The sequence below is a fragment of the Columba livia genome, chromosome 2 (assembly GCF_036013475.1).
Source record: "Columba livia isolate bColLiv1 breed racing homer chromosome 2, bColLiv1.pat.W.v2, whole genome shotgun sequence".
Classification (NCBI taxonomy): Eukaryota; Metazoa; Chordata; class Aves; order Columbiformes; family Columbidae; genus Columba; species Columba livia.
This window is the reverse complement of record NC_088603.1, coordinates 7,930,371-7,953,561: the sequence shown is the minus strand read 5'-3', so window position 1 is coordinate 7,953,561 and position 23,191 is coordinate 7,930,371. Positions and strand designations below refer to the sequence as shown.

The following is a 23,191-nucleotide window of genomic DNA, read 5'->3' as shown; positions in this document are numbered from 1 at the left end:
TGAATTAATCTCCCATTCTAGTACTGTTAAAGACCTTTTAAAATACTGGAACTCTGGAGCTTTCAGTTTAAAAACTATTTGCTTTCCAGAGTGTACAGTATGATGGCATTGCCCTGATTTCTCAATGGCAAGGAATAGCTTGTATTGCCAACTTTTTATGTGCTGATTACTTCACTTTTTGTGTCTGGCTTTACATCGCTGTCAGAATAAATCACCTGAGGAGGAAAAGGTCCTTAAGACTGGCAGTGAGGTAAACCAGGCACAGAAAGGAGCAGAGATCTGAAAGGTGGCTTCGATTTGTTGCTGTGGAGAAATCTTGCAGACTGGATTCAAAGTGACATTATTTTTAGCTCATAGGGGAATAACTAACAACTTGCCTGCCTGATTAGATGGACCAAAGCTTGTATCCACAGTGACATTTACCATTAAAACCACCTGAAGAAACTAAATTCAATTATTATTTAAAAATTAAGGCAAAAAAGCTAAATAGTGGAACTCTGACAAATATCTGTAGCTTCCAAATGATTTATTTTCATCTCACTTTAACTGTCATGCTAATTTTATTTTAATTTGACATTAGCTTAGCTTTTGCTGCTTCAAGCATTAATTTTCAGCTTAATATTCAGCATTAACATTGATACAAGTATGTGCTTATTCCTGTTACTACTTGTGTGAAGATAACATGACTGATACCTGCTCTGAAACAGACAAAATGAGAAACATGCCAGAAGAGTTCACATCTTAAAATATCAATGCTTGTGTGTCCTGTGTGTGCATATGTATTAATTCCATATATGTAAGGACATTTTTTGTTTCACCTTAGTACATATAAATACTTCAGCTCTCAGTAGCATCCTTCCTTCCACTTTCTAAAATAGCATTACATTGCCTCGTTGTGCAGGAGTAAGTCCATTTAATTTCTCTTTCCATTCATAGATAGATGTTAGTACAATTTTCACATTGGGATGCTTGGATTTGAAACAGGAGTTGGCAAATTCGAAAAATACCGTTGATAACATTGGGCCCAAAGTGCTGCTTAGGGAGCTCCTGTCTCCGTCAGTAGAGACTGTTCATATCTGTTGGCAACACCATCCCCAGGGAGCTTTGTGGTTCTGTCAACGTTGTTTTCAAATAAAAGCTCTGCCTTGGTATCAAAAGTAGTTTCCAGCAAAGGTTTGGGTACAGGCACCATATCTAGATACCCCGTGGATGGAGTCGGGCCGTATTAAGAGCCGAGATTATTCCCAAATTTGAAATGCAGTAAAGTATCTCATTGCTTATTTCACAGTAGGAAAGGTGCTTATTTGAGTATATACCACAGTTACTGTCAGTTTTACAAATCAGAGGCTCTGAAGCACGTTGTAAAAGTGTCTGATATACTAGCCAGAACTTGGGGACGTTGTGAATATGTTCTTGTGATTAGGGAGGATTAGGAATCCTCTTTGTGTTTAGTTCATTTTGACATGAAAAAGAAAATCGAAATCAAGTCACAATATTAATTTCAAGCAATTATTATTAAAAATATGCTTGCTTATCCACAGTTAATTGTAGTTGAACATACTGTGAACACTCCAGAGCACAAAACACTGCATCTGTGCATCTGCATCAAAAATAAGGAGAACGGAACAAGAGGCTGTCTAGAAATAAGTGGATATTTTTTAAGGAAAATATCACATTATGGAGCATGTTGATTGAGTGTAATTGATACAATGAATATAAAAAGCTCTCTCTGTATCTGCTGAATTAAGAGAGTTTCTTGGAACCAGCTCCTGCTTCAGTTTGGGCGCAGGTTTGAGTCCTAATAAATTCCAGCTTTATGCACAATTATTCATAGCGTAAGAAAAGCATCTATGATTGCAAGTGATCAAGTGTCCAGAGCCTCTTCACACGGCCCGTGACTGTCTGAGCTGTTTAAAAACAAAAGAAAAATTAATCATAGAATAGAGGGTATTTATTTTGGATAATATACAACTGTGAGGAAAAAATACATTCCTGTATTTCCAGTAATTCCTGAGCAGCAAATAAAAATTTCTGGTTTTGGCTGCTTTCTCACTGGTAATAAAGTTGATCCTATTTTGTCATGTAAGTAGTTAGGGGTATTTCCCAATTATTTATGCAGTGATTTAATGACGATGGCTACTGTGCTCATATCCACTTGAAATCATAAGCTGATTTTTGCTTGCGTTTTTCCCCAGATGCATTGAACAAGTTTATATCCCGTATAAGGGCAGAACTGTAGGTACATTTAAATGGTTGTGTTGTACTGAACAGGGCCGTGGCTCGGGATTCCCCGGGAAGCGCAGGCCGCGCGGTGCGGGTCTGTCAGGACGAGGCGGCAGAGGGAGATCAAAACTGAAAAACGGAGTTGGGACTGTCGTCATTCCAGGGGTAAGAACATTGGTTTTCAAGTCATATTGCAGCCTGTTAACTAGCGTCATTTTATTGTATTAAAATACCGTGTCAAACCAAAGAGTCCTTAGAAGCAGAGGTATTTGATGGAGCCTGGCTCTTACTAAGTGATGAAGAACTAGAGCGTTGTAGTTTAATGGACCCGAAGCAATTTTATGCAGCTCTTGCCACCTAACGGGACAACTGGCCTGGAGAAGGAGGCGCTTGACCGCTTTGTGGCTTGGGGACTCGCTGAACAGGAGCCGCTGTCTTTGTCATGGGCAGCCTGGCTTGGAGTTTTCTTTCATGAATTTGTCTCTTCGCTTCTAAAAACTGTGTTAACCTTTCTTGGTCCTACAGCCCACCAGCCTGTTGTTTTAAATCGCTGCTTGCTGGTTTTGTTGCCTGCTCCTCAGTGCTCTTACAGACCAGGCCGTGGAGAGGTGTTTTCTGTTCACCTCCTCCGTCCCTGGCACTCAGTTTCTATAGATCTCCCTCATGTCTCCTCCTTTTCCTTCCACTCTTCCATGCTTGTCTGGAGAATCCCAGCATTTAGAGCTGTTCCTTATTTGGAAGCTATTCCTTATTTTTTGTCATCCTTATCAGTTGTTTTGTCTTGTTCATTTTCTTTTACATTTTCAACTTTCATCTGACTTTTTATAGCCCAGCACTCAGCTTTATGAAGTTCTAGTGCAGTTCTTCACAGTTGTCTTTCATTTTTTCTTACTCTGAACACCTTAGTATTGTTGGCAAGCTTTGTCACCTTGCTTCTCGCTTGCTTTTTCAGGTTGAGATCCCCTGTTAGATTCCCACTCGTTCTCTTGTCCCACATAGAAAACTGATAATTCATTCTACTCTTTATTTTATGTCTTCAGTATAGGGTCCATTCCTCTAATTCTATGTTAGTTTATCTTCCTTTAAGGAGCATTGGTGGAGGACTTTGCCAAAAGAATTTAGTAGCAAAGTTAGTTATGTCAATCAGATTTCCCTCTCCCTGGGCTTTCTGACTCCTTCAGACAGCGGCGAGAGATCACAACTTACCATAATTAAAGCTTCCGTGACTCTTTAACAAATATTTAATCAATGTGGCTGCACATCCTCTGTTGAGATCAGATATCAGATATTCTGTAGGACAGTACACAGCTCCAGAAACAGTTGAGAAGATGATGGTTAGCTTTACCATCTCCCCTGCAGCTCCAAAGTGGATCTAAGCAAGCCCTTGCTTACTGCAATTGAATTAATACTCAAAAGTGTGTTGCTGCAATTAACTTTTGGCCAAGAAGAACTTCGGTGTCTATATGGAGACAACAGAGCAGACTGCTCACAGTACAAGTTCTGCTTAGTGGGTTTTTTTCATAGACAACCTCTTTCCTCCCATTTCCATGTTAAAGTGCCATGAGATGATGTGTAAAGGTGAATAAAGGAGAGGAAGAGAATTTGTCTGTAAAACTGAAACAGTGATGATGTGAAAATATGAATTAATATAGTAATTTCTGATGAAGGTGACTTTTAGGAGAGTTCACACTGTAGGAATAAACATTTGCCAAGCTTGTATTCTCTGGTACTATTAAAAATCAGCCTATTTAGAAAATAAGTTTCATCTTGTCTCATGTCTTAGAAAACGTGATGTGCTTGCTATTTATGTGGTGTGTTTCTTTTAATAGGTCACAACTATGGATATTTCATCTAACAAAGATGAGGAAGAAAACTCGATGCATAACACAGTTGTTCTCTTCTCGAACAGCGACAAGTTCACTCTCCATCAGGTTAGGATAATAGTGACTGTGTTTTCATTTTGTTTCTCTGCTTTTAATGCGAAAAAAAGTAAATGAATGTCCTTACTAGGAATTAAATCATACAGCAAGCTTGTTGGATTGTACAGTTACATGTTTTTAGAATTTAGTGTCTGGCATGTGTTGAAAATGGGCTGTTTTCTATCATTTCAGGACATGTGTGTAGTTTGTGGGAGTTTTGGCCAAGGTGCTGAGGGCAGGTTACTTGCCTGCTCTCAATGCGGTCAGTGTTACCACCCATACTGTGTCAGTATTAAGGTGAGTGCTTTTGTTCACATTAAAAAATGACTTGATTACACTTTTTTTTTCATATTAATAGCGCTGTGCTGCCTTTGGTTTTGTGGTAATTAAGGGAGTCATTAACTTGTTAGATATTCATCAGCTAATGTGACCATTATTTGTATGCGACTTCTGAAAGACTTTAATTAAATGTCATTTTATAGTATGCATTGCCTCAAGAGAAATTAACCTTTTTGTAATTTCACAACCATAAATAGCACTGATTATCCAGCAGTTGGTCAAAATAACAGTTTGAGATATAAGCTTAACACCTAAATACAAGCAGAATTAAAACCAAAGAAAAAATGTATGCTGCATCTTCATTTACTAGGGGCATAAGGTTTAGTTGATTCAATTTGTCTGTTGGCTGTCAGAATTGACAGCAGTTGGAGTGGTTAATTAATACATTTTACATTCATTAGTCTGGGAGAGAATGTGTGAAAATTAAATTTGAATGGTATGAGATGACTTCGCACGCACATAATAAGCTATTTACTGAAATATATACACCATACATTCTTTACTATGTAAGTACATCTGTGTAAAAGAGGGGTTTTTTGAAGCATGTCACAAAACTTTATTTTAAATGTACTTTATGAAATACCATATGCATATTTAATGCAACTGTAATTTGGCTTTGTGTTTATATACTACTCTTTCATGATATATTAATTACGGTAAATTAGTCGTTTGCTTCAGATGACTAAAACCCCAACTCTGGTTATCACAGACAATTCAGAAGAGACAGGATTTGTAGTGACCTGAATCCTGGCTTTACCACACAGCTGAAGGAAAACAGCCCTGTGTTCTTCTTCATCCCTACAGGACCAGCTACTCCTATAAGGAGTAAACAGGGCTCCTTACATGTAGATCCAGTGCAGTATGTATTCTCTGATGTGCTAGTTTATCCGAAAAAATGATATTCTGAGGCAGTATCATGTCAGTAATGACAGTTGCTTTCTGTTTAATCCATGCCCATTTACTGAAGCTTCAGAAAGTCTAATTGATAACCGGCTCCGTGTGACGTGGATCGTGTGCACAGAAGAGCCTCCTGCGCTCCGCAGACATTAATTTGATACACCGATCGCGCTTCATGGAGCAGCTTCAAAATAGTTTTCACCTTGCCGTTTGCAGATTACTAAAGTGGTGCTTAGCAAAGGCTGGAGGTGCCTGGAGTGCACGGTGTGCGAAGCCTGCGGGAAGGCGACGGACCCGGGCCGGCTGCTGCTCTGCGACGACTGCGACATCAGCTACCACACGTACTGCCTGGACCCCCCCCTGCAGACAGTGCCCAAGGGCGGCTGGAAGTGCAAATGGTGGGTTTGCTTCTGGGGTCAGAAATACCAACCACCCGCCTCTTCTGTCGCTTCGTGTTTGCAATGCCGACTGAGCTGTTAGAATGTTTTAATGGTATTTAAGTCAGGTGTACTGAAGAAAGAAATGAAATATTTTTTTAGTTGATTCATTCAATTACCAGTTTAACAGGAAGGCTGTTACCTCCCCTTAAGACTGGTTCTTCATGCCAAAAAACCACGTAAGTAGAGGTGGCCAAAATTTTTCTCTTGAAGCAACCGAAAAAAAAATCCAAGCACAAGTGCGATGAGGAGCAGTTGAGGGACCTGGAGGGTTCAGCTGGAGAACAGGAGCTGAGGGGAGACCTTCTGATCTCTGAACTGCCTGAGAGGAGCTTGGAGCATGGAGGGGGTTGGTCTCTTCTCCCAAGTAACGAGTGACAGGACAAGAGGAAATGGCCTCAAGTTGTGCCAGGGAACGTTCAGATTGGATATTGGGAAAAAATTGCTTCTCAGAAAGGGTTGTCGGGCATTGGAACAGGCTGCCCAGAGCAGTGGTGGAGTCACCATCCCTGGAGGGGTTTAAAAGGTATTTAGACGAGGTTCTTGGGGACATGGTTTAGCACCAGAGTTAGGTTATGGTTGGACTTGATGATCCTGGGGGTCTCTTCCAACCAACACGATTCTGTGATTCCATAATTTATGTTCATTGGAATGTTCATTCCAACATACAGTTGGAAAAATGAGTGGACATCTCAATCCGTTGTTCTCGAAATAAAACCCTCTTAAAACCATTTGTGTTATCTGGGTGAAACACAAGCAGAGTAGATTTGTCACGTGGTTAATCTCCATGTCTCAAAGAGGATGGTAACTGGAAGCAGGAACTCTTTTGACCTGTATGGACTGACCCTTAGGAACTTTCTTTAAATGTATAAAAAAATGTTGGTAATACTAAAAATCTAAAGAACACATTTTCATTCAATTAAAATAATGTTTGACTTGAAATGAGTTTTCCTTCCCTTTTGTTGTCCCTTCCTGAAGTGCTTAGTGGTGTAAAACTTGATTACTTACCCGGTTCTATGTAGAATCGTCGTGTGAACTGAAAGTAATATTCGATTTTGTCTGTTCTGCAGGTGTGTTTGGTGCAGACACTGTGGAGCGACTTCTCCGGGCTTGAGATGTGAATGGCAAAATAATTACACACAGTGTGCTCCCTGTGCAAGTTTGTCTACCTGCCCAATCTGCTGTCGCACTTACAGGGATGAAGAGCTTATAATTCAGTGTAGACAATGTGATCGGTAAGGATTTCTAATATTTTACAGGTTTTTCCTATTTAAGGCTATTTTAAGATTTTTTTTGCCCTAATGTAAAAGCATAAAGATGGAGGGAATGATTTTTTGGACTGGGCTGAGTCTCAGAAGTCTCTTATTAGTTCATTCAAGTTGTACCATAGACTTACCTATACAACTCTGGGCAAATTAATCAATCACTGTGTCTCATTTTCGCCTTCTGTAAAAACAAAACTAATTTACCTTGCCAGGCTATTGTTGTGAGGCTAGACCTAGATTACACTGTATCAAGTAAGTACTTGAAATGATTGCAATATAGGGAGAAAATTATCATACGAAGACGTATTTGCTTCCGGGACATTTTATTGAAATTTCCTTCCTGTGAAGAGAAATATGTAATCTCATACTGTATGTACAATATTACCACACGCCACCACAGGGGAATGCTATATACAGATAACCTGATTCATCATTTCTCCCTAAAATAATTTAAGCTGAACAAGTATTTCACATTTACTTGGACCATATACTGGTATTTAGGTCTCCTAAAACACCACATATTTCCTTTAAATTGTATTTTTTCCCCCACTTAATTTCTAGATGGATGCATGCAATCTGTCAGAACTTAAACACAGAGGAGGAAGTGGAAAACATAGCTGATATGGGGTTTGACTGTACCATTTGTAGGCCATACATACCACCAACAAACGGTAAGAAGACAACTGAAACCCGCGGCAGGGTTGCACACTGTGATAAATAAGTTTGGGAATGCGTTACGGTTCTTTTCTCTGGTGGAGATTTGGCTCATATGATAGAAGCAAGATGATTTTTTTGTGTTTATTCAAAGGGCTTTCTGGAAGTGTCCTCAGCTCTTTTGCGTGATGTGGGGATTGGCTGCAAGGCCACAGAAAACCTAGCGGGGGGAATTCTGGATAGATTTATTGAAGATAATTGCGGTAAATTACTAAAAGCATTTGGTATTGAAAAGGTAAAAGGCATCTCACTTCGCTAAGTAGAAGGAAGAAAGCCCAGTTCTCTAAAGTTATTAACTGCAGAAGAATCTGAAAACCAATTCCAAACAGAACTTTGGGGCTGTCTGAAGCAGCAGTAGCTGTAACAATAGTCTATAGAAGCGTTTTTCTCCTCCTCCCTCATTTATTAATGCAGCTCCCTCAGCTCTCCCAGTGTTCCAGACCAGCGCTTCCCTCCTCAGCTGCGCTGTGTGAAAGAATCCACTGTACTGCCCTGGTCAAGAGTCGCCGCTTTCTCCTTACTTTAAATGTTGAGTTCTTTCTGATGAACTCGGTTCTTTTCTGCACCTGTTATCAGTGGCTACAAACACCACCTTCCTCGTTAGTCTCTTTTACATCGTTCCATAACAGTGGTAGCTCCGGAGCTGAGGTTACTGCAGATTTTAAGCGCAGCTACGTCGCCTGGTTCTGGGAGATGGTTAATTTTACTGTGAGTGGCCTGGCAGTGATCCCACTGGCCTCTTACGTGATTTATTGTATCGCAGATCTGTGTTATCCGTGTGTCAGCTCACCGGAGTTTCTGCATCGTTCTGCTACTTTGAGACCTATACCCATTTTTAGCATAATAGGACATTAAAGTGTTCACATTAAGCCTTTACTGGGGTATCATGAGAGTATGGTAGGAAGAAGGCACAAGAACTAAGCAAATAGCAAGAAGATGTCAGTAAGATTGGCTTTCCTGATCACGGGCCGTGATTGAGAGGTCTGCCAAGAAAAGTTTGGTAGAGCATCTACTGTCCCTTTACACTGACACGTCCTCAGAACAGCCTGGCAGGAATTGGAACTTGGTGATGTGACCTTGGAGGTCTCTGTACTCTCTTGTCAACTACTCATGGCTGTGGAACGCTTCCAAGTGTTTTAGCACTACCACTTAGAAGTAAGAATGACTTACGTATTTCTACAAGACACTTCATTTTTGAGATCTGCTTTCACAAATGTAGAAAGAAAGAGTGTTTTGTAAGTGGGAAAAACGAGGAACTTGCAGCTATGTCACAGATTTTTGGTTTATTTTGGTAATAAGCTTTGGGCACTTAAAAAGGTCCAAGATGCTGCCTCTTCCTTTCTCATTGAAGCTGACAGAGCTGACTTTTAGGGGTAATTAAAGCCCATAATATGAGAGATGGACCAACTTCACAAGATGCTATTGGGGAGGTTTCACTTCCAGGCGTAAGCTGGGCCCTGAGTTAGTCCTTCCTACACACCAGCGTGAGGTTGTGTTGCTCAGGTTTGTCTTCTGAGGAGCAGAAACCTGTCCCACAAGACCTGTGAGCGAGTTCCAAAACTTTCTTTGCAGATTTTTTTCAGCCTTTTTTTTTAATAAGACGAGTTTCTCTGCTTATTCTTTCATGTTTTGACTCATTATATATAATACATCTTTTAACAGGTGTACATTTGCACACTTGCATGTCTGCATATCTCATTTGATGCATGCCCACAGAAATACTTGCATGTACTTTAATATGAGACGTGTTGGTCTTTCATTAATGCTTCTACAACTCCTTTGAAAATTTTCTATAGTTTTTCGTTTCAAAGTGAGAACAATTAACATTTGATAAACTTAGAGATAGAAATGTTACTTAACAGTAGAAAGCTTCTTTAAATGTACCATATTATGGGTTTCTTATTGGGATGGTTCTTGCTCTTTCCATTTGATGTATCCCAGAGGATATTAATGTGTTGCAAGTATTATTACAAACATTTTAACTACTTTCTTTGTAGAAGCAGCGAGAGCCCCTCAGCCTAGTAAATTACTAGTACATTGCAGGTTTACTATTGTTAAGGAGCAAATAGTTTTAGCAAATAGTTTAAGTATTGAGAAAGAGCTTCCATTTTTCTCACATCAGAAACCAGAAAGTTTTAAATGTGTAAGAGCTCTTCCTTAGCTCATCTTAAGAACATCAGATGCATATCTGATAATCTTACAAAGTCTTCTTCGGGAAACAGAAATAAAAGATAAATAGTTTATTTCTTCTCGAACATACATAAATATCAAAAGCCAGAATGTGGTAACATTTGCTCCAAAGCACTATACCACAAACTTTCTTTACTAGATTCTTTTGAAATAATCATGTCTGATCAGTGTCTCATCAGGTTCTTTTTAGTGTGGTGTCAAGTTATATGTCCCCCAGCATATTGCTGTGGGACATATAACTTTGTGGGAAAAATCTTCTGATTTAGATTGCCTGAATATTCTCATGCTCTACGTAGCAACAGCTTTTCCTCTGTGCTGTAATTCCTGCACGTTCAGGAAGGCTGTATGTGCGTCTCTCATCTATGTTCACTCCTCAACAGGCAATTCTCAGCCAGGTACCCATCACTTCTGCCTTCCTGTCGTTACCCCGTACGTCGCGTGCCCCAGCTGCAAATTTCATCCCTTCCACACTTACCCATCCTCTCTCCATCCACATCCTCCAGCCTCCTTCTCCCTTGGCGCTGGTTTTCTTTCTCTGCAGGTGTCAAAACGACCAGCTCTGCCTGGTTTGTTTTGGTTTGTGTGGGGTTTTTTGTGGTTGTTGTTTTGTTTGGGTTTTTGTTTGTTTGTTTGAAGCTAGTTACGCCTGATCCGGTAGCAGTTTCTGGTAAGTGTCTATGTTCACATATTCATTCTGTGGCTCAAGTACGCATGTCCACAGAGGCAGTGAGGGGTTGGCATCACCTACTCACTCAGAGATCCTCAGCACTGCCAGTGATACGCACACTGTGGCTGGGAGCCTCTGCCCTACCGTTTTCATGAAGATGAATTAAATTTTTCTTCATTCTGAAACTTAATTCTATGTACTTCACAAGTGCAGGATACAAAAGCAACATAACACTCCGTTAAAAAATTAACTTTTGAATTTGTTATGATTTGGCACATTTATGGCAGCTCTTATGTTCTTGTAAGTTACTGTACTTACCAAGAAATCCCTGCATCGCACTCACAGCTCTGCAAGCGTCCCATGGGGCTCTTACTGGTGTGTTACTACATCAACCATTTCGCTCTGTCCCTTATGCTGATGTCCCTTCTTCCTAGAATTGTTCTTTTCTATTACAGCATTACAAATGCCATCCCCCCCTTTTTTTTTCCAAACTGTGATTCTTCTCATTGTCTTGTATTCTGTGCAATTATTTGTTTTCAGTTGAAGCTACTGAGTCCTGCACAATATTCAGCATGTTTAAACCCTTTTACAAATAAGCATAATAATTTTGGTTAAACTTCAACTAAGTGCCTCAGGAAGAAATGTTGTTTTTTTGTTTAATTATTTAAGTTTTTTTCCATTGAAGAGTCTTCCTCTGACAATACTCTGACTCGCTGTTATCCATTTTATTGATTTTAACCCTTAATCTGCACTCTCATTAGCTCTTCTTCTGGAAATCTGTTTGATACTGTCTTCAAACGCTGTTTGTTTCTGCAGCTTTTGTGAGTTGGTCTCTGAAGGCCTTACCTCGGTCACTGATTTATTTGGCTATTTCAGCTCTCTTCAGTCTCCAAAGCTAAAATTATTCACAACCTGACCTGCACCAGAATAACAATCCCTGTTGTTTGACTTTTAAATAACCATTTCAAATTCCCATTCACAGCTCTTTCTGAATTTTCCGTTTACCTTAGATTCCGATTCAATAATTGTTATCTGTCTTAAAACATCCTGTAAATTATAACCTATTAAATGAACAGATTATGTGTTATTCCATGTTGAGCGTTTCTTACAATCTGCCTTTTTCTGTTGTTTCAGTTCAGTGCTTTTGAGTATCTTCCATCCTGCAGCTTGCCCCATATTTGTTTTGTTTACCTCCAGCTCAGTGTCTTGTTCAAAATCTCATTTTCAATTTATTTTCTTCATTGTATTTTCCTTCTGCTCCTGTGTATTAGTTTTTTCAGTCATTCTCTCAGGCTGCTTTCGTTTACCATAAAATATTGGTTTTCTGTAGATTATATCACATACTTTAGCTACACCTTCCATAAAATTTGGACTGTAGTTCTGGAAGATAGACTTCCACTTTTTTTGATACATAGGCTTAGAAAGCATCCTCTAGATTTCATATTTGTTATTGTATTTAGCAAAGGTTTCAAGTGTTATTTGAAAGCTTCTGTGCGTATCCTACTCTTGCCCTTGACCCCCACACTGTGTGTGAGCTGGTCAGCAGAAGGACAAGGAGTCACTGGAGGGAGTTCAGCCAAGGGCCATGAAGATGCTGAGGGGTCTGAAGCATCTTCCTGATGAGGAGAAACTGAGAGCTGGGACTGTTCAGCTGGAGAAGAGAAGCTGAGAGGGGTTCTCATAAATGTTTGTAAATATCTCAAGGGTGGGTGTCAAGAGGATGGACCAGACTCTGTTCAGTGGTGCCCAATGACAGGATGAGGGGCAACGGGCACAGACTGAAACACAGGAGGTTCCATCTGAATATGAGGAGAAACTTCTTTCCTTTGTGGTGCCAGAGCCTGGCCCAGGCTGCCCAGAGAGGCTGTGGAGTCTCCTTCTCTGGAGACATTCAAACCCACCTGTGTGATCTGCTCTGGTGAACCTGCTTGAGCAGGTGGGTTGGACTGGATGATCTCCAGAGGTCCCTTCCAACCCCAACCAGTCTGTGATTGTGTGATGCGCACTGGTCTGACATGTTGGAGGATCACCGAACCTCCCACGTGTCCTTTGTCTCAATGGTCACATCTTGAGTGCCAGATGCAAAGTAAATGCTCCAGATGTTTCTCTGAGCCCTAAATTGACCATGGATAAGATTTCTAGGCAAAAAAAGAAAGGAGTGTGGATAACGTTGCCTGTATGGTCGTGCTAACCATGCCAAACTAACAGGTTTTCTGGTTCTAGTTCTCAGTGTTTGTGAGGAAGAAGCTTCTAATTTTCACTTTACTTACTCTGGCTACGTAATGTCTGTGAAGTCATTACTAATATTAGAAGTCTAGTCTGCACATCACAGGTTAGTGAGGCATGATTATAGTTAATGTAATTAGGCAAACAGGAACAGCATTTCCACCCACAACAAGAGTATCCAAGTGTCATAGGACATTTTCATCAGTATTTGCTCAGTCACCCTGCTCCGGTGCTTCCCTGAAGCACACAAGCTGTAGTTTTCAAATTGACTTTCTGCTGTTCCACTTATTGATATTCTTACCTTGAATAAGATTTACCCCACCTAACTTCCCCAAATCATGTATGATCCATTCCCAGATATTTTAGCCATATTTTGTTTCTCGTGTGCATTGTATAAGAGACCTGACAGTGCAGACACAGCTGGAATCTTGTGTGCGAAGCTGTGTCGATACCGACTTCACAAATCCCTCCCATTTTTCACTCTTATGTAGGCAAAACCTGGGCATCATGACCAATGTGGAGGTTACTTTAGAAAGAGAACATTTACCATCCAGTTTAGTGCTGATTCGATGCCATTCTTGGCTCTAGGAAGCTGGAGAACTTGAGTTTTTATCAGGCTTCCTTCTGTGGCGCTGAAAAGCACCTTATTTTAAAGGTGCTAGTGAATGTTGCCAACAGTACAAATTAGGGAATTTAATGGAGCTGTTTGAAGGACAATTAATTGATAGTTTCAGTTTAAATCGAGTCGCCATTTTTTAAAGTTGAAATTATGTTCCTTATATTTTTCAGTGCCTTCTTTGGACTGTTGTGATTCATCAGTTGGAGCTCAGATTAATTCAAAATCAAAAGAACTAGGTAAAGAATGTAAATGCTTAATCTTTGATCATTTAGCATATTTCAAGGGTATATTTTTACACCAGACAAAAATTCCATTTTCTGTAATTTTATAACCCACACCATTAACTATCCTTCAGTTACTGCAGCATGCTTTGTATTTTTTTTCCTCATTTTCTCATCTTGCTTCTTTTTTGCCTGCCATACCTGCACTGTAATAATTTGAATTATGCTTTGATCCCGCAGACTTAGTTGCTTGCCTTGATATTAGCGGCGATAACACAGTGAGGCTGAGTCAAGCACGTACACAAATGTTTACAGGCTCAAGCTGTAGGGGGACACAACTTTTCTGTATTTGCCTGGTTTGTGCTAGGAATTTAGAATCATGGCAAGCCTACTCACAAGTCACTTTTTATAATGATAGTACCCAACAGCTTCCATTGGGTCAGAATTCTTTTACCATTTGATAGAGCACAAATATAGTTATGAGCGAAGGGTCTCCCATCAAATCTTCAATCTGAGAGTGTGATTTTTTTAAAACAAACTCTCTTTTACTTCAACACAACAGTCATCTGGGAAGAATTGTGTTCAGAACCAGCTGTGTTTTGAGGCCTGAGATGTTACATAAGAAAATGTTTTTGGCTGAAGGGAACAGATGTTATATTGTTTATATGTTTTTAAAAATTGCGTTATCAAATCATTATCAAATTGCCTCCAGAGAACAGAAGCATCATGGCAGCCTCTTCATTATTTGGTAATTCCCTGGAGGAGTTTATGGGTAGACTCAGTTGTCACGTAGCAGCCTGAGGAGGAGGAGGCAGTCTTGCAGGTCTTGGGAGACTTGGGTTCTGCCCACAATTTCTAGTTTGATCTTAAACAGCTCACTTGATATAATTTGGCTTTTGTCTGCCTGTAAAACAGGGCAAATAACTTGCCTGAGATACCAAGAGTTCTGGAGTCCTGAGGTCATTAATGGAGATGAAGGGACAGTGCTGAGGGCTGGATGAGGGCCTGGGCCGATCAGCAGCAGGGACCTGAATTAAAACTTGCACCATTTTCTGTGGGTGCCAGGGATACCAAAATACCCTGCAAGGCACCAGTTTCCATAATTAAATCGTTCTTTCTACTGAGTCCTTGAAGTAAGTTGTTTTGTAGCATTATAATGGATTGTTGCTGGATTTGACATCAGACTCTAAATTCTAAAGCTGTAACTGTAATGTGTAAGACAGTATCCAATAGCTCTGTTTTATTTATACCAATTTCATCACTCATGAATCAGCTCCATACATGTGGATTATTAACTCTTAAAAGTGCTATTCCTAAAAATCTAAGACTTGTACATTAAAGAGTTTTATATTACTGTTATGATTCATTTAACTTTTATAGACCCACCGAAGACATACACCCAGGATGGAGTCTGCTTGACAGAATCCGGCATGTCTCAGTTACAGAGCCTAACTGTGACAGTACCGAGAAGAAAACGGACGAAACCAAAGCTTAAGTTGAAGATTATAAATCAGAACAGTGTGGCTGTGCTTCAGACACCCCCAGATGCCCAGTCAGAGCACTCGAGAGATGGGGAGATGGATGACAGTAGAGGTAGCAGTCTACTTTTGGCATGTCTTGTATCCCGGAGTGTTGCAGTACATGTGTATGTTGCAGATATCCCTGAGAGTTTTTATTATACTGATACTCATATGCTCTGTACAGGATGCTTTATGGAAAATATTTGGACAATAGTAATGGCTCATTGTTGTCCATATCAGGGATTTTTCTTGTTTTCCTGTTTATGGATCATCCATCCTATAGGAAACTCACCTTTCTAAGGCTGGCAACACTGGAGATAAGAGTTGCCTTTTTGTCTAATCCTTGGTTTAACTCTGAGAAATATTGTGCGCTCACTGAGTACAAGTGTATTTTGAGGCTCCCAAACTTAGTGCACATGCTGTTTGAAAGTGGTAACATTTAGATCACTGTAATGCTGGTATTTAAAACAAAGGAGAAAGTAGAGTAAAAAGCTCTTTGCTGAGAGTATTTGTTTTTTTCTGAAAGAAATGAGGTGGGCTGACCTGAGAGTCGGAGGAAAAAATAATTTCCTTGCATTTCCGCTGACAAAATGAACATTTTCTTAGTCCTCATGTCCCGAATAGAATTTAAGTCAGAATTTGAGTTTGGAAGTGAGTTCTGGGTGTTGCTCTAGTTCAAGTAGATGAAGCTGTACATCGAGCCCTTCTGAGGGGGTTCAGGTCCAGGATCTGTGCAGTGTGAAGGGAGGGGAAGATCTAGCAGTGGTTTTTCTGGCCTCCAAGGCGGATGGGAGATGAAGGGACCTGGGCACAGGCTTGGCCAGCCAAACACATCCCTGGGGACGGGGGTGACATTGCCGTCAGTGGTCGAAGCCCCTGGGGGAGCTCCTTCCACAAGTCTAGACATGGAGCAAAGTCCCAGGGCCACCAATATGTGTGTCACCTGCTCAGCAAGCACAGCAGCCCCAGTCAGACGAGCTGAAGGTGGGAGAAGTTTGGGAAAGGCGCGGGGGAGCCACCAGCCCCAATTCAAAGCTAAAAGCAGCAGCCAGCATGATGCAGGACCACCCTCCTGTCGCTCTTTGCCATGATCCAGCTGTTCCTCCTGATAGTGTGTTGGTGGAACAGGCGTTAATCCGTGGCCTGGGGAAAGGCTTTGCTTCAGTGGCAGGTGTGAAAGTCATTACTTAGTGGTGCAGGTGTCTGTGGCAGGAGGAGCACAGGCACCCCATCTCACCCCAGTCTGGAGTGCTTTCTGTTTATGCAACATTGCCTCTTGTTAATCAGATTAAATGTCATAAGAAGCTTTTTTTAGATGCAGAGAATGTACTTGAGATAACTGTGTAGATCAGTCGTCAGTGCAGTTTCCCTTTTAACTTGTTGATAGAAGTATTGTTCCTGTTGTTCGATTAGCACATTTCTAACCTCCTGCTGTTGACTAGAACTGTGGTGGTTTGTTTTGGTTTGGGTTTTTGTTTGTTTGTTTTTTATAATAGATTCCTGATGTTTGTTTATAACCTTTCAAACAGTCAACTAGTTGCTTGCCTTTCATTTCCTTCAGTATTCATAGGGTTTGGTACCTTATCCTAGCATTACACTGACTTAAACCTCATATCATGCTTCGATATAGTCCATCAGGTGGGTTGTTGAAGGCAAAAAAGCTTTGGTTTTAGTTTGAAGGCACCAAGACAGAGAATTAACCGCTTCCCTTGTTGTTCTTTTCCAGTGTTAATCATCTTTACTTTTACAAATGTGTGCCTGTTTTCTGTAGAACTTTGTCTAACTAACTGCTTATTGGCTTTTGTAGGTATCCCTTTTCAACTAGATAACAAGATAGGTAAATGTAATAGCAGAGGATGAAAGGGAGAGCCAAAGCTTCCGCAGACTTTAATTTCAGTTCTGATCACCCTTCATTGCCTTTTTGCGAGAGCACATTCATAAATGTGATGGTATCAGCGCAGCGTACGTGGTAGACGGGCTGGAAGCTCAGTGTGCGCTATAGAGTGGATTGGTGCCTCTTCTTGGAATATCTGGAATTTTTGTGGGGGCATCAGGATGAACAAAGCTGTGAACACAGCTTGGATGAGAGCAACATAGGGTAGTAATTCCTGGCAAACAGGAATATCCCTTACTACCATTCTGAAGTTCCAGATGGAAAAAAGAGGCTGGATCTGAGAAAACTGAGCTTGTGGTAATTTTGTTACGGTCTCATCTGCAGCCTTCCATTAGGTTCAACATTTCCTCAGGTGTTCCACATTCTGAAGTCCACTTGGAACCTTGGGAGCTTCAGCTTTGGTAGTAAACTTCATGTGGCACTTCCCCTGCTATTTGTAGAGCTGTTCTTCATAAGGAAGTGGGACAGACCGCTGTGCGGTTTGGCATTCGACGTACTGCTTTGTGTAGGGGCACATGTTGGTGCTCCAGCAGGTTTCTCTTCTCCTGGAAGTGGACACATTGCAAAGAGGATTCACCCATGTTCTTAAGGGGACAAGGGAGCTGGTGGTCGCTGGGGACTCACCTTCCCCAAGCCACCAATTTTGTTGGTACAACTCAGAAAAGTCTGGTCAGTGACCCAGCCTGTGGAAGAGCAAGGGTTGTGGTTCCACCACAGCAGAAGTCGAATGAAGTCCAGCTCCATCTGGTATAAGAGTATTTCTCCCTCTTAACAACTCCATGTGGCTTTAGACCACATAGAATTATACAACTAAATACAAAGCAGGGAATTGGAAATCCAGTATCTTTTCAGAGGCTGGAGTATATTTAACATGTTTCATATGCTTTACAATAAGATGAAGATGTAAGGTCGTTATTATGTTGACATTTTGGGGATGTCAGAAACAGAATTAACTCACTCTCTCTTCAACACCAAAGGCTTTTTCATGCCATCATACTTTATATCTGTTTATGCCCTGCTTTCCCACAGAATATAAACTCTAACTCAAAATTACAGTCTTTATCTTCAAGGCTGAGTAATTCCTTTGGGCTGCATTTTCTACTATATGTCAAACTCCTCTGCATAGATGAGTCTGTTTTCAGTCAGTCACACAGCTTCAAGTCAAGAACCCTCCAAACTAAGAGGCATTATACATCACCTTCCAAGTGCAGGCTGCACTTTTTCAGCCTGTCTTTTCTAAAAAAAACGCCCTACCAAACAGAATTTAGGACGACAGTAAAGAAAATGGATTGTATATATTGCATCCATTCTTCTTGATGTATGGCTAGAAACCGGCTCTGAAAGGGGCACCAAAAATTTTCTCAGATTCACCTATAGTAACCATAGCATTTATTCTGGTTTTATGTAGATAACATCTATATATATCCTGGGTCTTTGTGTGTAGACAGGGTGGGTTTCCCAGAAGTGTTTAGAGTGTGGGTATGTATCACCCTTCTGAAAAATCTGGCATTCTCAATCAGTTTCTCAGAAATCAGTCAGATGCAGAAAATCTGGAAAATTATCTTCTTTCCCTCTTCCAGTTAATGTTACCGTTGCCTCTTTTCTGCAGAAGGTGATCTTATGGATTGTGATGGAAAATCAGATTCCAGCCCAGAACGGGAAGCTGCGGATGATGATACCAAAGTGGCAGAAGGAGCTGATGGGATTAAAAAAAGGAAGCGAAAACCATATAGACCTGGTAGGATACACTAACTTATATGATTGTGTGTCCATTGTTTGTTTTAATGCTTTTTTCCTTGTATAATTAATTTTTTAAAAATAGAAAATACTATGGAATTCTGAAGTATTCTGCTGCTAATTGTTGATTTTGATTTTTTTTCTGTTCTGTTTAAAATACTATTTAGTCCTATTATCAAAATGTATTTCCAGAAGTTGCTGCTCAGCAGTCTGCCTGTTCTGAGTATGCTGTCAATTACTGGCTACTAGTTCCAGTCTATACCTTGTATTGATTCTTAACTTGACAGGAAAATGCACTGTATCTACATAATTGACAAAGGCCATTTTTTTGTCTATGTATGTATGTCTGACAATATCTGAACTTCAGAGAACCTTTTGCAGGTATCTTATTTTCTGAAATACTTGATAAAAGTAATTTACTAAATATTTGCAGATGACTTCTGGCTGTGAATTTTAATGAATTCAGTTATTGGATGAATTAATTTGTTTCAATTTATTAGCGCTGTTGACTCTTAATCATCTTGCCTGTGGATTAGCTGTGTGTCCTGGATGCAGAAACACTTGAGCTGTCTCCAGGCTGAAAAAGCCAGAGTTACCTAATTGACTCCGTAGGAAGTAGCTCTGATTCATTAGGCCTAAAACTGAACCCAAGATAATAAGCTCTGCTTAGACACCAAGTGGCTTTTTGAAGAGCGCCTGTATCACTTACCTGTGTATATCTCAGAATCTGTGTTAATGCCTTGAGTTTGTGTTTTGTTATTGGATATTAGGGAAAGTTTCTTCCCAGAGAGGATTGTTGGGCATTGGAACAGACAGAGTCACCATCCCTGGAGGGGTTGAACAGATGTGTCAATGAGGTTCTCAGGCACATGGGTCACAGGTGGAATTGGCAGTGTGAGGTTAACGGTTGGACTCGGTGGTCTTAAATGTCTTTTCCAATCAAGATGGTTCTGTGGTTCTAGGTTCAGCCTCTCACTACTGGGGATAACACGTTGCTTGTAGTCTTTGGAGTCACAACTCATGTTTTCACCAGTCACACCCACCCTACTTGCTGCCGTGGGCCATATCCTCTGAGTATTGAAGGTGGTAGGGGAGGAGAACAGAGGCAGTGAAATGATTGAGGAGGTGAAGGCAAGGAATACAGTGAAGGGAAAAAGGAAGCAGGAGTTACAACATGCTCCAGTTTCTCTTGTTTCTCTCTCAGTACCTAAACAGATCTCTCCCACCTTTTCTCTTCCCCACACTGCTGAGGACGAGCCCTGTCTTAGCAGGTCATAGAATTATTTTGGTTGGAAAAGACCTTTGAGATCATTGAATCCAATTGTTTACCTGGCACTGCCGAGTCCAACACTAAACCCCATCCCTAGGAACCTCAACTGCGCATCTTCTAAACACCTCCAGGGAATGCCCGTGAGTTTATTGCCTTCCATCGTGGCCCACCCTGGGGAGATGCTGGTACAAACCCCCATCTGTTAACAGAGATTTCCTTTTTCTCTGTAAGTAATGTACCTCAACAAACCATTTATTTACACTGCTGGGCCCTCAGGAGAAGAGCGTTGTGTTTGCTTGGAGCGGTTTTGGGCAATGAGTTGAGCAGGCATCTATTACTGTTCTTTAGCCAACAATTCCCCTGAAAGAAAGAAACAAACCCAAATCTGATAGATGTACTTACGTACACACACACCAGCTCTAAAGGATCAGGAGCACCTCAGTCATCTCTAGTGAATGATTCTGGAGTTTCAGGCACTATTATATTGATTAATTATCTTTCTATTTTGTCATTTGGGGTGGTGGGCTCTCTACAGCAATCTGTAGGGTTTTTTATGGTCCTTTAAGGTTCTTTAATAGGTGTCATTTGGTGGATTGACTTCTAATTCTAGAAATTCGTCAGCTTGCCCAGGGAGGGGAAGACCAACATCTGAAAGTTGCCAGGTTTGGTGATTTGAGCTTCTTGTGGATGTTTTACAGTCCTAAAATTCTGATCCTTTTTGATAATTACCTTTATATCCACTGAGACATTAAAATTCAGAAATGTTTTGTAAATTCTGAATGAAGACACTGGTATCTCAGATTCATTCTTAGACGTCCGCAGTTGCAGTAGCCCTCTTTACCTGCAGAATAATCTTGGCTCCCATTCTTACTGTTAAACATAGTTTTAATCGATATGTTGCATTTTTGCTTCCTTGTTAGGTATTGGTGGGTTTATGGTACGTCAGCGAAGTCGCACAGGGCAGGGGAAGGCTAAAAGATCTCTCTCCAGGAAAGATTCTTCTGGATCTGTTTCTGAGCAGTTGCCTGGCAGAGATGAAGGTAAATACAGAAACTTGGTTTTAAATGTTTTTCATGCTTAATGCAATAAAAATAATGGAACTCATCGACATACAGTTCTTTCCAGAAAAGTGTTTTGTGTGTTTGTCCTGATGGTTTTATTAATTCAAGTGAAAATACTTGTTCCTACATACTTAGAATTTCAGTAGAGCCCGTGATATTCAAAGAAACTGAAACAATGAATTGCAGGCTCTTGTGGGAGATAAATAGCAAGGATTATTAGGACTGCTGTGTAGTGTGAGCACTCTGGTTAGCTCAGCTTTGACCAGTAAAGAAGACAAAAAGAAGTGTAGGAAATGAGGTAGGTTTGGAACAATCCCCTTTCTGATACACTTTTCAGGATGTAGTCCTGATATAGAGCTGTCTTCTGGATCATCTCTTTTAATACTCATCAGTGTTCTGTGTTCCACAAATGTGCCTGGTACTTTTGTGTCTGTTTATGCTCTGGAAAATCCTGTATTAGTGAGTTCAATGATATACTATTGTTGCATGAGGAAATAATTCCTTTTCATTTAAACTGGGTGTCAGAAGCTACCTTCACATTTTATGTTATGAAAGGTGATTTTAAAAAATAGAATTCTGTATTAATTTGGAATACAGAAAGGTTTTCTAGATATGTGTCACATTGCCCCATCAGCTGTTGTCTCTTCCAGGGCTGAAGAAACCCACTCCGGTCTCTCTTCTCGTAGCAAAGCCATTTTAATGCCTCTGACACTGTAGTACTCAGTAGATCGGGCATCTAAAAAGATGTTGGATTTTGTTTATGGGCCTTGTTCTCTAGCTTGCTATGTGCGATTAGGTTAAATTATTTCATGCTCCTGGCTTTGTTCACTCTATCTAATCTAGAAAATAGTGAGGCGTCGTTAAGGTGAGCTGTGGAATGTGTTTAGTTCAGCGCCCGTTTCCCATAAGGTCAGCAGAGGGAGGCAGATGCTTCTCAGGGTTGGCTGATTCCATCTCAGTTTGAAGACTTGGACCTTTGATTTCTCTGTGGCCATTGAGGTTTTAGTTTTTCTAGAACCTAAGCAGTCTCTTGCTATGTATTTGTACAACATGGTGGAGACCAGATCTTCACTACAACATCCAGGCAGTGTTAAAAACTCATAGTTAAATATTGTCTTTGCATTTTAGAACTACTTTATGAAGCCAACAAATGTTTCTTTCATCAGTGCAACCCAGTATTCTATCTGTCTCTCCTATTCAGATATAGTGCTTGCTCTCTCGTTGATATTTGTGTTATTATTTCAGTATAGTATACTACATTGTTTCAGGCCATGCAGGAAATTTTGCTTTGAAGATTTTCATTTTTATAGGGATCTGCTCCTCTAAGGAAAAAAACCCAAACGGTTAAAAAGTGATTTCCCCATTCTGGGTAGCAGTACAATGAGTATTGTTAAAAAACAGTGTTCTTAAACAAATACTCTTCAGTTAAAAGCTTCTTTTTGTCTGCTCGGGCACAATTGCTTGTTAAGAAAATAACTCAGAAAAATCCCTGTATGTTTTAAATCATCACAGCTTGCTGAGAGTTTGCTTCTCAGCTGCCCGTACTCAGCAGCCTGGCCAAGTTTTGCTGCTCTGGTCGCATTCCACCCCTTTGCTCTGCAACAACTCGCTCTTGAGCAACGCAAAGGTCACAGCGTTGGTGAGCATCGTTCCCACTGTCCTCTGAGTGCGGTACCAGAGAGCGCTACGGTACAAACCATCGCTGATTTTACTACCACAATAATATAGTTTCTTAAATAACCTCCCAGGGCCATTAACTTCATGTAATTAGCTTTAGCAAGACGGAAGTAGAGGGCTGTAAAAGTTGTGCTTTTACCTGCAGTGTTTTCCCCGGTCTGTTGAAATAAAATACTGGATGATGGATGAGCACAGTGTGCTTTTGCGTTTACTAGAAAAACCAGTGCCACTTCAGAATGTGATTGCTGAATAAATGTTTAATTTTTATTGAAGGGCTTCTTTATAGATTTCTTTTTCTGGCCAGTTTATTATTTA

At 40.5% G+C, this 23,191-nt stretch overlaps 1 protein-coding gene across 17 annotated transcripts in view; it reads left to right on the top strand.

Moving 5' to 3' along the window:
- Positions 1 to 23,191, top strand: part of KMT2C (lysine methyltransferase 2C) — a 204,705-nt gene that overhangs the window by 131,241 nt on the left and 50,273 nt on the right. For 11 of the 17 annotated variants that reach the window (XM_065050407.1, XM_065050414.1, XM_065050403.1 and 8 more), the window contains 10 exons: positions 2,272 to 2,388; positions 4,053 to 4,154; positions 4,335 to 4,439; positions 5,595 to 5,776; positions 6,886 to 7,050; positions 7,642 to 7,751; positions 13,667 to 13,732; positions 15,098 to 15,310; positions 18,741 to 18,869; positions 21,059 to 21,178. In XM_065050407.1, coding sequence (XP_064906479.1) covers positions 2,272 to 2,388; positions 4,053 to 4,154; positions 4,335 to 4,439; positions 5,595 to 5,776; positions 6,886 to 7,050; positions 7,642 to 7,751; positions 13,667 to 13,732; positions 15,098 to 15,310; positions 18,741 to 18,869; positions 21,059 to 21,178 — 1,309 coding nt within the window. The remainder of the gene's footprint in view (positions 1 to 2,271; positions 2,389 to 4,052; positions 4,155 to 4,334; positions 4,440 to 5,594; positions 5,777 to 6,885; positions 7,051 to 7,641; positions 7,752 to 13,666; positions 13,733 to 15,097; positions 15,311 to 18,740; positions 18,870 to 21,058; positions 21,179 to 23,191) is intronic. The other 6 variants (XM_065050408.1, XM_065050404.1, XM_065050399.1 and 3 more) reach the window with 5 other exon arrangements.